This window comes from Triticum urartu, chromosome 3A, assembly GCF_056163025.1.
Source record: "Triticum urartu cultivar PI428250 chromosome 3A, HENAU_Tu73, whole genome shotgun sequence".
NCBI lineage: Eukaryota > Viridiplantae > Streptophyta > Magnoliopsida > Poales > Poaceae > Triticum > Triticum urartu.
Genome location: NC_141875.1, coordinates 54,288,636 through 54,304,468, shown reverse-complemented (window position 1 = coordinate 54,304,468; position 15,833 = coordinate 54,288,636). Strand labels below are relative to the sequence as shown.

The 15,833-nt window shown below is 43.4% G+C and overlaps 1 protein-coding gene across 1 annotated transcript; it reads right to left on the bottom strand.

The window, feature by feature from the left end:
* Positions 1 to 337: 337 nt before the first annotated feature.
* On the bottom strand, positions 338 to 753 carry LOC125547911 (large ribosomal subunit protein eL33w-like). Its single transcript, XM_048711648.2, has 2 exons — positions 475 to 753; positions 338 to 379 (listed from the first exon to the last, which is right to left on the bottom strand). The coding sequence occupies exons 1-2, from the start codon at positions 751 to 753 to the stop codon at positions 338 to 340; spliced, it is 321 nt and encodes a 106-aa protein (XP_048567605.2).
* Between the last annotated feature and the right edge of the window lie 15,080 nt (positions 754 to 15,833).

The following is a 15,833-nucleotide window of genomic DNA, read 5'->3' as shown; positions in this document are numbered from 1 at the left end:
ATGTAAATGGATCAAGTACAGATTGATAACTCATAATGACAATATTGCCTAGCATGCATCTTTTAGGGATTAAAATGGCAAGATCATGGAATCCTACATCAACCAGATTGAATGACCCAAACTAAACCATCATCAATCTCTCGATGGACACACTGCACAAGTCCATATACTTTAGGCATGTTATATATTGCGACTACACTTGGAATTCTATAACATAAATCCTAGTCATTCTCAAGGCACAGGACAAATTGCAACACACATGCTAGAGTAAAATCACACAGAGCAAAGCAACAGCCTTAAACAAACATCATCAGCGATAGTGCAGCAGATGCTAACTTTAGATGCTGCTCAGGTACATGAACACTCTGACCTTGCGCCCCTGCACACAATGCAAAGCAACAAACAGCCTCAGCAAAAAAGCACCATCAAGAAAGCAAGCAGCGGATCAAAAACTAAGGGCGGGCGGGCACTGACCATGGACTCCATGGGGAGGTTGGACTCGAACTGGGCATGGACGACACCGGAGTTGCTGTGAGGGCGGGTGATCTTGCCCCAGAGGCAGCGGTAGTGGGTCTTGTTGCTCTTGGTCTTGGCCTTGTACACGTATGCCAGGCGCTTCCCGGCGTACCACGCCACGTCCTCCTTGGTGTTCACCCCCTCGACCTGCACCAGCGACGTGCTCTCGTACTGGTTCGACTTTGACCTGTAGATCAACCCCCACATCACCGTCAGTGCTCCGGCCAATCTCACCATGAAATGAATCGCCAGATCCGCCGAGAGCATGGCCAAGAACGGGGCTGCTCCCCTCTTGAAGTCGAGGATGTACTACAAAAAAAATACACTTCCGTGATGATATGTGTTTGTCACAGTAGGTCGCGTTTTCTGTCATGCATGTACATCCATGACAAATTTATGACAGAATCAAGATAGTCATACCTGTGCTGTCGTAGAAGTGTTCCATGACATTGCCAAAATTATCATCACGGAAGTGTCCACTTCCATGACGATAAATTGCGCGTCACAGAAGTGCTTTCGTCAAGGGTGACCGACACGTGGCATCCACCGTAACGGAACTCCGTTAAGCTATCGGGTCGGATTTTGGATCCGATAATCCATTAACAGCCACTACCAATGCCGATTTTCCACATGTAAAATTCTCATTGGCAGACGGATCGACGCGTCAGCTCCGCGTTGGCACAGGTGTCACTCATCCAACGATCGAGATGGGCCTATGATATGTTGACACGTGGAGCGGCCCAAGAGTGGCCCACAAAGTTTAAATGGGCCGGCCCAACCGAAGGCCCATAAGATTTAGCGGACCATAATGGGCCGGCCCAGTTAAAGGCCCACAAAATTTAGCGGACCATAATGGGCTGGCCCAGCTAAAGGCCCACACGATTTTGCAGACCATAATGGGCCGGCCCAGCTAAAGGCCCACAAGATTTTGCGGACCACAATGGGCCGACCCAACTAAAGGCTCACAAGATTCTGTCGACCATAATGGGCCGGCCCAGCTAAAGGCCCAACATTCTCTGTGAAATCGGCCCGTCAACGGCCTATCCTAAACTTGTCATCAACGCGGCCCATGGTCACTTCTGGCCCGTTAACAGTCCACTAAGTAATTGGGCTGAATTACGACTCGGTGTATTTCCGGCCTATTAAAGGTCCGACTTCTTTTGGGCCCATTTACAGGCCATCAAAACTTTCGGCCCATAAACGACCGTGAAGGATTTGGGTCATATTCGGCCATGTCTGACATTCGGCCTGTTAGAGTCCCACTATAGCTTTGGGCCACTTTCGGCCTGTTGTCATTTTCGGCCTGTTAATGCCGGACGTAAACCATGGGCCATATGTGGCCCAACGTCATATCAGGTCCATTAATGGCCCATATAAAAATGACGATAATCTAGCCTGACCGAAGTTCCAGCCTATTAAAGGCCCGTGTATTAGGTGTTGGGGAACGTAGTAATTTCAAAAAATTTCCTACGCACACGCAAGATCATGGTGATGCATAGCAACAAGAGGGGAGAGTGTTGTCTACGTACCCTCGTAGACCGGCAACGGAAGTGTTGACACAACATAGAGGAAGTAGTCGTACGTCTTCCCGATCCGACCGATCCAAGTACCAAACGTATGGCACCTCCGAGTTCTGCACACGTTCAACTCGGTGATGTCCCTCAAGTTCCGATCCAGCAAAACATTGAGGGAGAGTTTCGTCAGCACGATGGCGTGATGACGGTGATGATGTTCTACCGACGCAGGGCTTCGCCTAAGCACCGCTACGATTTGACCGAGGTGGAATATGGTGGAATGGGGCACCGCACACGGCTAAGGAACGATCACAATGATCAACTTGTGTGTCATGGGGTGCTCCCTTGCCTCAGTATATAAAGGAGGGAGAGGGGGAGGTGCGGCCGGCCCTAAGGGTGCGCCTGGAGGATTCCTACTCCAACCGGGAGTAGGAATCTCCCCTCTTGCCTTGTTGGAAAAGGAAGGAGGAAGGGAGAAAGAGGAAAGGGGGGCGCCCCCCTTCCTTGTCCTATTCGGACTAGGGGGGAGGGGCACGCGGCCTGCCCTGGCCGGCCCTCCTCTTCTCCCTTATGGCCCATGTAGGCCCAATAACCCTCGGGGGGGGGGGGGTGTTCCGGTAACCCCCCGGTACTCCGGTAAAATCCCGATTTCACCCGGAACGTTTCTGATATCCAAATATAGGCTTCCAATATATCAATCTTTATGTCTCGACCATTTCGAGACTCCTCGTCATGTCCGTGATCACATCTGGGACTCCGAACAACCTTCGGTACATCAAAACACAAAAACCCTAATTACGATCGTCACCGAACTTTAAGCGTGCGGACCCTACGGGTTCCATAACTATGTAGACATGACCGAGACACGTCTCCGGTCAATAACCAATAGTGGAACCTGGATGCTCATATTGGCTCCTACATATTCTATGAAGATCTTTATCGGTCAGACCGCATAACAACATACGTTGTTCCCTTTGTCATCGGTATGTTACTTGCCCGAGATTCGATCGTCGGTATCTCAATACCTAGTTCAATCTCGTTACCGGCAAGTCTCTTTACTCGTTCCGTAATACATCATCCTGCAACTAACTTATTAGTTGCAATGCTTGCAAGGCTTGAGTGATGTGCATTACCGAGAGGGCCCAGAGATACCTCTTCGACAATCGGAGTGACAAATCCTAATCTCGAAATACGCCAACCCAACAAGTACCTTCGGAGACACCTGTAGAGCACCTTTATAATCACCCAGTTACGTTGTGATGTTTGGTAGCACACAAAGTGTTCCTCCGGTAAACGGGAGTTGCATAATCTCATAGTCATAGGAACATGTATAAGTTATGAAGAAAGCAATAGCAACAAACTAAACGATCAAGTGCTAAGCTAACGGAATGGGTCAAGTCAATCACATCATTCTCCTAATGATGTGATCCCGTTAATCAAATGACAACTCATGTCTATGGTTAGGAAACATAACCATCTTTTATTAACGAGCTAGTCAAGTAGAGGCATACTAGTGACTCTCTGTTTTTGTCTATGTATTTACACATGTATTATGTTTCCGGTTAATACAATTCTAGCATGAATAATAAACATTTATCATGATATAAGGAAATAAATAATAACTTTATTATTGCCTCTAGGGCATATTTCCTTCAGTCTCCCACTTGCACTAGAGTCAATAATCTAGATTACACAGTAATGATTCTAACACCCATGGAGCCTTGGTGCTGATCATGTTTTGCTCGTGGAAGAGGCTTAGTCAGCGGGTCTGCAACATTCAGATCCGTATGTATCTTGCAAATTTCTATGTCTCCCACTTGGACTAAATCCCGAATGGAATTGAAGCGTCTCTTGATGTGTTTGGTCCTCTTGTGAAATTTGGATTTCTTCGCCAAGGCAATTGCACCAGTATTGTCACAAAAGATTTTCATTGGACCTGATGCACTAGGTATGACACCTAGATCGGATATGAACTCCTTCATCCAGACTCCTTCATTTGCTGCTTCCGAAGCAGCTATGTACTCCGCTTCACATGTAGATCCCGCCATGACGCTTTGTTTAGAACTGCACCAACTGACAGCTCCTCCATTCAGTAAAAACACGTATCCGGTTTGCGATTTAGAATCGTCCGGATCAGTGTCAAAGCTTGCATCAACGTAACCATTTACGATGAGCTCTTTGTCACCTCTATATACGAGAAACATATCCTTAGTCCTTTTCAGGTATTTCAGGATGTTCTTGACCGCTGTCCAGTGATCCACTCCTAGATTACTTTGGTACCTCCCTGCTAGACTTATAGCAAGGCACACATCAGGTCTGGTACATAGCATTGCATACATGATAGAGCCTATGGCTGAAGCATAGGGAACATCTTTCATTTTCTCTCTATCTTCTGCGGTGGTCGGACATTGAGTCTTACTCAACTTCACACCTTGTAACACAGGCAAGAACCCTTTCTTTGCTTGATCCATTTTGAACTTCTTCAAAACCTTGTCAAGGTATGTGCTTTGTGAAAGTCCAATTAAGCGTCTTGATCTATCTCTATAGATCTTAATGCCCAATATGTAAGCAGCTTCACCGAGGTCTTTCATTGAAAAACTCTTATTCAAGTATCCCTTTATGCTATCCAGAAATTCTATATCATTTCCAATCAATAATATGTCATCCACATATAATATCAGAAATGCTACAGAGCTCCCACTCACTTTCTTGTAAATACAGGCTTCTCCAAAAGTCTGTACAAAACCAAATGCTTTGATCACACTATCAAAGTGTTTATTCCAACTACGAGAGGCTTGCACCAGTCCATAAATGGATCGCTGGAGCTTGCACACTTTGTTAGCTCCCTTTGGATCGACAAAACCTTCTGGTTGCATCATATAAAACTCTTCTTCCAGAAATCCATTCAGGAATGCAGTTTTGACATCCATTTGTCAAATTTCATAATCATAAAATGCGGTAATTGCTAACATGATTCGGACAGACTTAAGCATCGCTACGGGTGAGAAGGTCTCATCTTAGTCAATCCCTTGAACTTGTCGAAAACCTTTTGCAACAAGTCGAGCTTTGTAGACAGTAACATTACCGTCAGCGTCAGTCTTCTTCTTGAAGACCCATTTATTCTCAATTGCTTACCGATCAAAGGGCAAGTCAACCAAAGTCCACACTTTGTTCTCATACATGGATCCCATCTCAGATTTCATGGCTTCTAGCCATTTTGCGGAATCTAGGCTCACCATCGCTTCTTCATAGTTCATAGGTTCATCATGGTCTAGTAGCATGACTTCCAGAATTGGATTGCCATACCACTCTGGTGCGGATCTTACTCTGGTTGATCTACGAGGTTCGGTAGTAACTTGATCTGAAGTTTCATGATCATTATCTTTAGCTTCATCACTAATTGGTGTAGGTGTCATAGAAACCGGTTTCTGTGATGTACTACTTTCCAACAAGGGAGCAGGTACAGTTACCTCATCAAGTTCTACTTTCCTCCCACTCACTTCTTTCGAGAGAAACTCCTTCTCTAGAAAAACTCTGAATTTAGCAACAAAAGTTTTGCCTTCGGATCTGTGATAGAAGGTGTACCCAACAGTCTCCTTTGGGTATCCTATGAAGACACATTTCTCCGATTTGGGTTCGAGCTTATCAGGTTGAAGCTTTTTCACATAAGCATCGCAGCCCCAAACTTTCAGAAATGACAACTTTGGTTTCTAGCCAAACCACAGTTCATAAGGCCTCGTCTCAACGGATTTCGATGGTGTCCTATTTAACGTGAATGCAGCCGTCTCTAAAGCATAACCCCAAAACGATAATGGTAAATCAGTAAGAGACATCATAGATCGCACCATATCTAATAAAGTACGATTACGATGTTCGGACACACCATTACGCTGTGGTGTTCCGGGTGGCGTGAGTTGCGAAACTATTCCGCATTGTTTCAAATGTAGACCAAACTCGTAACTCAAATATTCTCCTCCACGATCAGATCGTAGAAACTTTATTTTCTTGTTAGAATGATTTTCAACTTCACTCTAAAATTCTTTGAACTTTTCAAATGTTTCAAACTTATGTTTCATTAAGTAGATATACCCATATCTGCTTAAATCATGTGTGAAGGTGAGAAAATAACGATATCTGCCACGAGCCTCAACATTCATTGGACCACATACATCTGTATGTATGATTTCCAACAAATCCGTTGCTCTCTCCATAGTACCGAAGAACGGTGTTTTAGTCATCTTACCCATGAGGCACGGTTCGCAAGTACCAAGTGATTCATAATCAAGTAGTTCCAAAAGTCCATCGGTATGGAGTTTCTTCATGCGCTTTACACCGATATGACCTAAACGGCAGTGCCACAAATAAGTTGCACTATCATTATCAACTCTGCATCTTTTGATTTCAACATTATGAATATGTGTATCACTACTATCGAGATTCATCAAAAATAGTCCACTCTTCAAGGGTGCATGACCATAAAAGATATTACTCATATAAATAGAACAACCATTATTCTCTGATTTAAATGAATAACCGTCTCGCATCAAACAAGATCCATATATAATGTTCATGCTCAACGCTGGCACCAAATAACAATTATTTAGGTCTAATACTAATCCCGAAGGTAGATGTAGAGGTAGCGTGCCGACCGCGATCACATCGACTTTGGAACCATTTCCCACGCGCATCGTCACCTCGTACTTAGCCAATCTTCGCTTAATCCGTAGCCCCTGTTTCGAGTTGCAAATGTTAGAAACAGAACCGGTATCAAATACCCAGGTGCTACTGGGAGCATTAGTAAGGTACACATCAATAACATGTATACCACATATACCTTTGTTCACTTTGCCATCCTTCTTATCCGCCAAATACTTGGGGCAGTTCCGCTTCCAGTGACCAGTCTGCTTGCAGTAGAAGCACTCAGTCTCAGGCTTAGGTCCAGACTTGGGTTTCTTCTCCTGAGCAGCAACTTGTTTGTTGTTCTTCTTGAAGTTCCCTTTCTTCTTCCCTTTGCCCTTTTTCTTGAAAATGGTGGTCTTATTGACCATCAACACTTGACGCTCCTTCTTGATTTCTACCTCCACTTGTTATATGCTAGACTCGTCAAGTTAAACCTGAGTATTCCGCATGTGCAACTATTTTGCACCCGTTGTATTTGAACGTAGAGCCTATCACACCCGATCATCACGTGGTGTCTCAGCACGAAGAACTTTCGCAACAGTGCATACTCAGGGAGAACACTTATACTTTGATAATTTAGTGGGGGATCATCTTAAAATGCTACCGTCAATCAAAGCAAGATAAGATGCATAAAAGATAAACATCACATGCAATCAATATAAGTGATATGATATGGCTATCATCATCTTGTGCTTGTGATGTCCATCTCTGAAGCACCTTCATGATCACCATCATCACCGGCACGACACCTTGATCACCATCGTAGCATCGTTGTCGTCTCGCCAATCTTATGCTTCCAATACTATCGCTACCTCTTAGTGATAAAGTAAAGCATTACAATGCAATTGGATTGCATACAATAAAGCGACAACCATATGGCTCCTGCCAGTTGCCGATAACTCAGTTACAAAACATGATCATCTCATACAATAAAATTTAGCATCATGTCTTGACCATATCACATCACAACATGCCCTGCAAAAACAAGTTAGACGTCCTCTACTTTGTTGTTGCAAGTTTTTACGTGGCTGCTACGGGCTTAGCAAGAACCGTTCTTACCTACGCATCAAAACCACAATGATAGTTTGTCAAGTTGGTGATGTTTTAACCTTTGCAAGGACCGGGCGTAGCCACACTTGGTTCAACTAAAGTTGGAGAAACTGACACCCGCCTGCCACCTGTGTGCAAAGCACGTCGGTAGAACCAGTCTCGCGTAAGCGTACGCGTAATGTCGGTCCGGGCCGCTTCATCCAACAATACCGCCGAACCAAAGTATGACATGCTGGTAAGCAGTATGACTTATATCGCCCACAACTCACTTGTGTTCTACTCGTGCACAACATCAACTCATAAAACCTAGGCTCGGATGCCATTGTTGGGGAACGTAGTAATTTCAAAAAAATTCCTACGCACACGCAAGATCATGGTGATGCATAGCAACAAGAGGGGAGAGTGTTGTCTACTTACCCTCATAGACCGGCAACGGAAGTGTTGACACAATGTAGAGGAAGTAGTCGTACGTCTTCCCGATCCGACCGATCCAAGTACCGAATGTACGGGACCTCCGAGTTCTGCACACGTTCAACTCGGTGACGTCCCTCGAGTTCCAATCCAGCAAAATGTTGAGGGAGAGTTTTGTCAGCACGACGGCGTGATGACGGTGATGATGTTCTACCGACGTAGGGCTTCGCCTAAGCACCGCTACGATATGACCGAGGTGGAATATGGTGGAAGGGGGCAAAGCATACGGCTAAGGAACGACCACCATGATCAACTTGTGTGTCATGGGGTGCTCCCTTGCCTCAGTATATAAAGGAGGGAGAAGGGGAGGTGCGGCCGGCCCTAAGGGTGCGCCTGGAGGAGTCCTACTCCAACCGGGAGTAGGACTCTCCCCTCTTGCCTTGTTGGAAAAGGAAGGAGGAAGGGAGAAAGAGGAAAGGGGGGCGCCGCCCCCCTTCCTTGTCCTATTCGGACTAGGGGGGAGGGGGCGCGCGGCCTGCCCTCCTCTTCTCCCTTATGGCCCATGTAGGCCCAACCCTCGGGGGGGTTCCGGTAAACCCCCCGGTACTCCGGTAAAATCCCGATTTCACCCGGAACGTTTCTGATATCCAAATATAGGCTTCCAATATATCAATCTTTATGCCTCGACCATTTGGAGACTCCTCGTCATGTCTGTGATCACATCTGGGACTCCGAACAACCTTCGGTACATCAAAACACAAAAACCCTAATTACGATCGTCACCGAACTTTAAGCGTGCGGACCCTACGGGTTCGAGAACTATGTAGACATGACTGAGACACGTCTCCAGTCAATAACCAATAGAGAAACCTGGATGCTCATATTGCTCCTACATATTCTACGAAGATCTTTATCGGTCAGACCGCATAACAACATACGTTGTTCCCTTTGTCATCGGTATGTTACTTGCCCGAGATTCGATCGTCGGTATCTCAATACCTAGTTCAATCTCGTTACCGGCAAGTTTCTTTACTCGTTTTGTAACACATCATCCTGCAACTAACTTATTAGTTGCAATGCTTGCAAGGCTTGAGTGATGTGCATTACCGAGAGGGCCCAGAGATACCTCTCCGACAATCGGAGTGACAAATCCTAATCTTGAAATACGCCAACCCAACAGGTACCTTCGGAGACACCTGTAGAGCACCTTTATAATCACCCGGTTACATTGTGACGTTTGGTAGCACACAAAGTGTTCCTCCAGTAAACGAGAGTTGCATAATCTCATAGTCATAGGAACATGTATAAGTTATGAAGAAAGCAATAGCAACAAACTAAACAATCAAGTGCTAAGCTAACGGAATGGGTCAAGTCAATCACATCATTCTCCTAATGATGTGATCCCATTAATCAAATGACAACTCATGTCTATGGTTAGGAAACATAACCATCTTTGATTAACGAGGTAGTCAAGTAGAGGCATACTAGTGACTCTCTGTTTTGTCTATGTATTCACACATGTATTATGTTTCCGGTTAATACAATTCTAGCATGAATAATAAACATTTATCATGATATAAGGAAATAAATAATAACTTTATTATTGCCTCTAGGGCATATTTCCTTCATTAGGTAGGCGCATTTACGGCCCGTCCGAATTTCGGCCTGTCAAAGATCCGCATCGTAAATGGGCCACCATTTCGGCCTGCTAAGTCCAGTGGGTTATTTGGCACAATCAGGGCCCAATCTCACTTTCGGTCTATTAAAGGCCCATGTTTTTATGGGCTCGAGATATTTACACCTGTAAACGGCCTATTTTTACTGAGGGCCCAAATTATGTTTAGGCATGTTAGAGGCCCACTATGGGCACAGGCCTACCAGAAAAATATGAAAGCTTATGCTGATTTAGGCCCAGATATTTTTAGTGGGCTACATGCCAATTTCGACCCGTAATCGTTTTTAGCACAATTGGAATGGGCCCGACGAATGTTGGCATGTTGGGCTCCTACAAAGCTTTCGGCCGAATACATTACTAAGATAAACCTACACTATACAAAAATAGCGTCGTAATTACTGTAGCCTGAGGCAGCATCATAAATGTTGTATCACAACAAAATAAATTCCAACCATACAACAGAAGGCCTATTGGCATAAAGTTTACAGTCCTTCCAGATAAAAGCACCATCAGATTATAGAAGCACAGATCATTTGACCTGAGTGCTAATGTTTCAGGCTGTAGAATCTGATGGAGCAGCACAATCTCCACCTTTTTTCCGCCATTGCTCTTGAACAACGAAGCGAATGTCTGATAGTCTGGTTTCAAAACCATTCATATCTTGACGACATTTCTCAACCACTATTCTTGTTTCCGAAACAACGTCCATTAGGGATTGGACTTGTGTCTAGAGCACAGATATATCACTCTGTCTAGTAGGAAGATTTTGTTCAGTAGGTGATTTGGACGAGGTTACCTTGACAACCAACCCAGAATTACGCAGGAAGGTGCTTTTTGCACTGTTAGTGGAGAGATACTGACGCACTGCAGCAAGAGGTGACATTGTGCCTGTAGTAGCCTCGTCGCCTTCAGGTGGTTGTGGTTGTTCAATCATTTGTTCCGTAGCTTCCTGAAAGTTTGAACTTGTAGATTAGTGTACCACATAAGTTACTAATGAGACAAAAACAAACAAAGTAGGTTAAACGTTTATAAATAACTTATTTTGGTGAACTATTGTAATACATTAGCATGTATTGTAGTGCCAACTACATAATAAAATCACTTTCAGAACATATGTCCATGTAGCATGCCTACTGTATTGTCTATTTCCTCACATTCGTTGACATCTAAGGATAAAGATACATGGTTTAAAGTAGGATGAACATAGTATGACATAATTCATATCATGGGCAAACAGATATAAAACAAACATGCTATTTTATCATTGTGTGCGCACGTGAACATAACAACTAGATTACAGATCAAGACCAAAAGAATATCCTTCATCTCTTTTAAACCATGTAAGGTGAAATGATACGTTAAGACAACTGTCAGTAAAAGTGAACAGAGTAACTGACATTGGCTGCAAACCAAGTAGTTAAATGAACACATCACAGTACCAATCCGTTCAAGGCAGGAGGATTAAGGACTTACAATAGCGGCTTGAACTGGTGTGCTCATGCCCTTCATCTTGCTGGTGTGGCAATCCTTGAAGATTTGCACTGCATTCAGTTCGGGTTCTTTTTGGTCCGCACGGGCTATCCTCTGTATTTGGAACAAGTCAATATAGATACAATAATATGGCACAAAAAAGAAGGAAGTAGAAGCTATTTACAAGAGCCTCGCAGTGTGCAATATAGCTACGAGATCCTGTTGTCTGTTGGAATTTCACTTTAGAACGGTTGGTTTTGTTCTTCAAACAGTTGCCTAGAAGAAGATACACTTGTAAGGCACATACATAAATACAGGTTCAATATGTGGTCTGATCAAATACATATATCCTACCTGATACTTTGGATCAGACCAGTGTTTAACGAGGGCTGTCCAGTCTTCATCTGTAATATATTCCACTGGAGATGTTTGGGCAATTTCATTGTTAGCCTTGCCTTCAAAGTGAGATTTTCTAAGGTGGTACCGATACTGTCGTAGAGCAGACTGAAAAACATGAGTGCATGCTTGTTTAGTTGCATCATCTTTCAGATCCAACTTGAACCTCATCTGTTGAAAAAAGAATGTGAGTCTTATTAGGAGGAAGCTAGAAAGTATGGGACACAGCAAGACAATATTACTAATTGCGATGAATAACATTACTTACGGATAAATGGTCAAGGAAGGTGTTAAACTGGGTATTGTCTTTCTCATTCCTGTACTGGATCCACGTTGGGAGGATACGTGCATGACACATAACGGCAACGGCTGCCTCTAATACTAACTTGGCTGACTCTGTAGCATCACGTGGCCTTTTTAAACCTGCCTCAAAATGGATCTCCATTCTTCCTCCTTTAGATTTTGTTAATCTGTCAAGCATTATCCCTGATGTCTGTTTCCGCTTGCGCCGTGGTGCTAGTTCAACAACGAATATGGAAAGTGTTAGTGTACATCAAACTGTGAGAGTACATATAAAGGAGCATGCAACTGCAACTTGACTCGGTCAGGTACCGTTTTGGTGTTGATGCTCATGAGGTTCATCTGATCTTGCCAAGTCCTGTTGTGTCAGCAGTGCTTCGGAAGTAGTGTTAGGTGTGAAGGTAGCTTGGGAACTGGCCAGTTCCAGAGCAAACGGACAAGTAACTGGTTGAGATGCTGGTACAGTTGAAGTGGATGCTGCAGCTGGTGGAGCAGGTGATACTATGTTTGTAGATTTAGCCGGTGGACTATAAGTACCAGCAGAATCTCAACGGCAGAACCTTTTCCATTTCACCCGATGAGTAACAGCACTCCCTACTATATTATTTTCCTTGCTCTTTTTTGTCTTTGCCATGCCAAGCTGTACCCACAACACAAAAGAATAAAATCACTCTTCAGAACTCATTGATGCATGATACAGACAAGCAATACTTTGATGTAAGACAACCGTATGAGGATGTAATATGTAAGAAAAAACAGGACGGCATGACATATTCACAGCTACGATGTGCAAACTAACCAGAAGGATTTTCAAGAAAATAGAAGTAATGCAAGCTAGACACCATATGAAAGATGCAACCAATATTACTCTGCCAAGTTAAAAGTGTCTTGTCATAAGTGGCAATTCGAAAAATTAGAAGCAGTACAACATAGAAATCAATGCAAGATGCAACCACTATCAAACTGCCATGTTAAAAGCGTCCAATCATGAGTGACTGATGTGGGATACACAACAACAGTACTTTGATGTAAGAACATGGTATGATAGATAGATGCAGTGTATTCTAGACACAGAAAGCCATGTCATATGCACATGTATAACGTATAAACTTAGCAGGTGCAATTTAATCAAAATAGAAGAAATACATGCTAGACAACATATGCAACATGAAACCAATTATCACACTGTCAACTTAGAGCAAGCACCTGCGATGGTGGAGTACGGGAGATGAACTCATCATGTAGACTTGGGACTTCAACTTCATTAGCAGTAGCAGTGGCAAATCTAGAGAGTCTCTGTTTGCGTCGGTGCGGAGGACCACCAACATCCCCTAACTTACTCTTTTCCTTCCTATTTTCTAATATTGCCTTATGAAGTCAAAACCACAAGAAGATGAATAAAATTAGCTCTGCATAACTGGTTGATGCATGATACAGACGAACACTACTTTGATGTAAGGCAAGCACAGGATAGGAGGATGGAATATATACAAAAAAGACAGCGTTTCATATTCACACGTACGATAGGAGGATGGAATATGTATGAAAAAACAGTAAGTGGAAGGCATTTCAACAAAATTAGAAGAAATGAAAGCTAGGCACCATATGAACATGCAACCAATATCACTCTATCAGGTAAAAAGTGTCTCGTCATAAGTGCCATTTCAAGAAATTAGAAGCAGTACAAGCTAGAAGACAATGCAAGATGCAACCTACATCACAGTCCCAAGTTAAATGTGTCTTATGGGTAAGTGATCGTTGCAGGTATAAGTTGTAAGCTACGCAGATGCAATTCAACATAATCAGAAGCAACACAAACTAGACATCATACGAAAAACGCAACCACGTATAACAGCTCCAAGTAAGAGCAAGCACCTGTGATGGTGGAGTAGGGGAGATATGCTCATCATGTACACGTATGTTCTAGAAACAGGAACACGTGTCATATTCACAGGCATTATGTGTAAAGTAAGCAGATGCAATTCAAGTTAGAAGGAATACAAGCTAGACATCATACGCAACATGCAACCACATATAATAGTGTCAAGTTAGAGCAAGCACCTGTGATGGTGGAGTAGGGGAGATGTGCTCATCAGCTACGTTGACTGTCCAGCCTTGTGTTGTCTTGCGAATCTTGTTGGGAGGATGGCAGAGTACAATCTATAGAGACCCCCTGTTTGAGTTGCTCTGAAGGACCACCATCATCCACTGCCGTACTAATTTCCTTCAGTTGTAATGATTTTGCATTGTGAAGTCAAACCGATAAGAAAAAGGAATAAAATTCGCTCTTCAGAACTCATTCATGCATGATACTGACGAACACTACTCGGATGAAAGGCAAACACATGATGCGAGGATGGAATATGTATGAAAAACAGGATGGTGTGACATATTCACACCTATGATGTGGTAACTAAGCAGAAGGCATTTCAACAAATTAGAAGCACTACAAGCTAGACACCATATGAAAGATGCAACCAATATCACTCTGCCAAGTTCAAAATGTATGGCATTTCAACAAATTAGAAGCAGTGCATGCTAGAAATCATATGCAAGACACAACCAATATCACAGTGGCGACTTAAAGGTGCCTTATCATAAGTGACTGATGCGGGATATGCAAGAATACTAGTCTGATGTAGAAACAGGAACACGTGTCATATTCACAGGCATTATGTGTAAAGTAAGCAGATGCAATTCAACAAAGTTAGAAGCAATACAAGCTAGACAGCATACGCAACATGCAACCACATATAATAGTGCCAAGTTAGAGCAAGCACCTGTGATGGTGGAGTAGGGGAAATGTGATCATCATCTACACAGCTACGTTGACTGTCTAGCCTTGCGTTGTCTTGCGAATCTTGTTGGGAGGATGGCGGAGTAGAATCTGTAGAGAACCTCCGTTTCAGTTGCTCGGAAGGACCACCATCATCCAATGCCTTGCCAATTTCCTTCAGCTTTATTGATTTTGCATTGTGAGGTCATACCGACAAGAAAAAGGAATATCATTCGCTCTTCAGAACTCATTCATGCATGATACTAACGAACACTACTCTGATGAAAGGCAAAGTCATGATACGAGGATGGAATATGTACGAAAAAATGACGGCTTGACATATTCACACCTATGATGTGGTAACTAAGTAGAAGGCACTTCAACGAATTAGAAACACTGCAAGACACCATATGGAAGGTGCAATCAATATCACTCTGCCAAGTTAAGACTGTCTCGTCATAGGTGGCGTTCATCAAACTAGAAGCAATACATGCTAGAAATCATATTCAAGACGCAAACCAATATCACACTGCCAACTTAAAGGTGCCCCATCATAAGTGACTGATGCAGGATACACAAGAAGAGTAGTTTCATGTAAGAACATGGTGTGATAGACAGCTATAGTATGTACCAAAAATAGGAAAGCATGTCATATTCACATGTATCATGTGTAAGCTAAGCAGGTGCAGTTTACACTAATTAGGAGCAATACAAGCTAGACACCATATGCAACATGCAACCAGATATCACACTGCCAGGTTAGAGCAAGCACCTTGGATGGTGGAGTAGGGGAGCGGAGACTTGGACCTTGTAATGCACTATCAGTACACGGAGAATCGGTACAGATGCTCCATTAACATTGCTGCAGAGGACCACCATCATCACCTTTCTTACTATTTTCCTTCCTCTTTCTTGATTTTGCCTTGTCAAGTCAAACCCACAAGAAAAAGGAATAAAATTTGCTCTTCAGAACTCATTGATGCATGATACTGATGAACACTACTTTCATGTAAGGCAGACACATGATAGGAGGATGGAATATGTA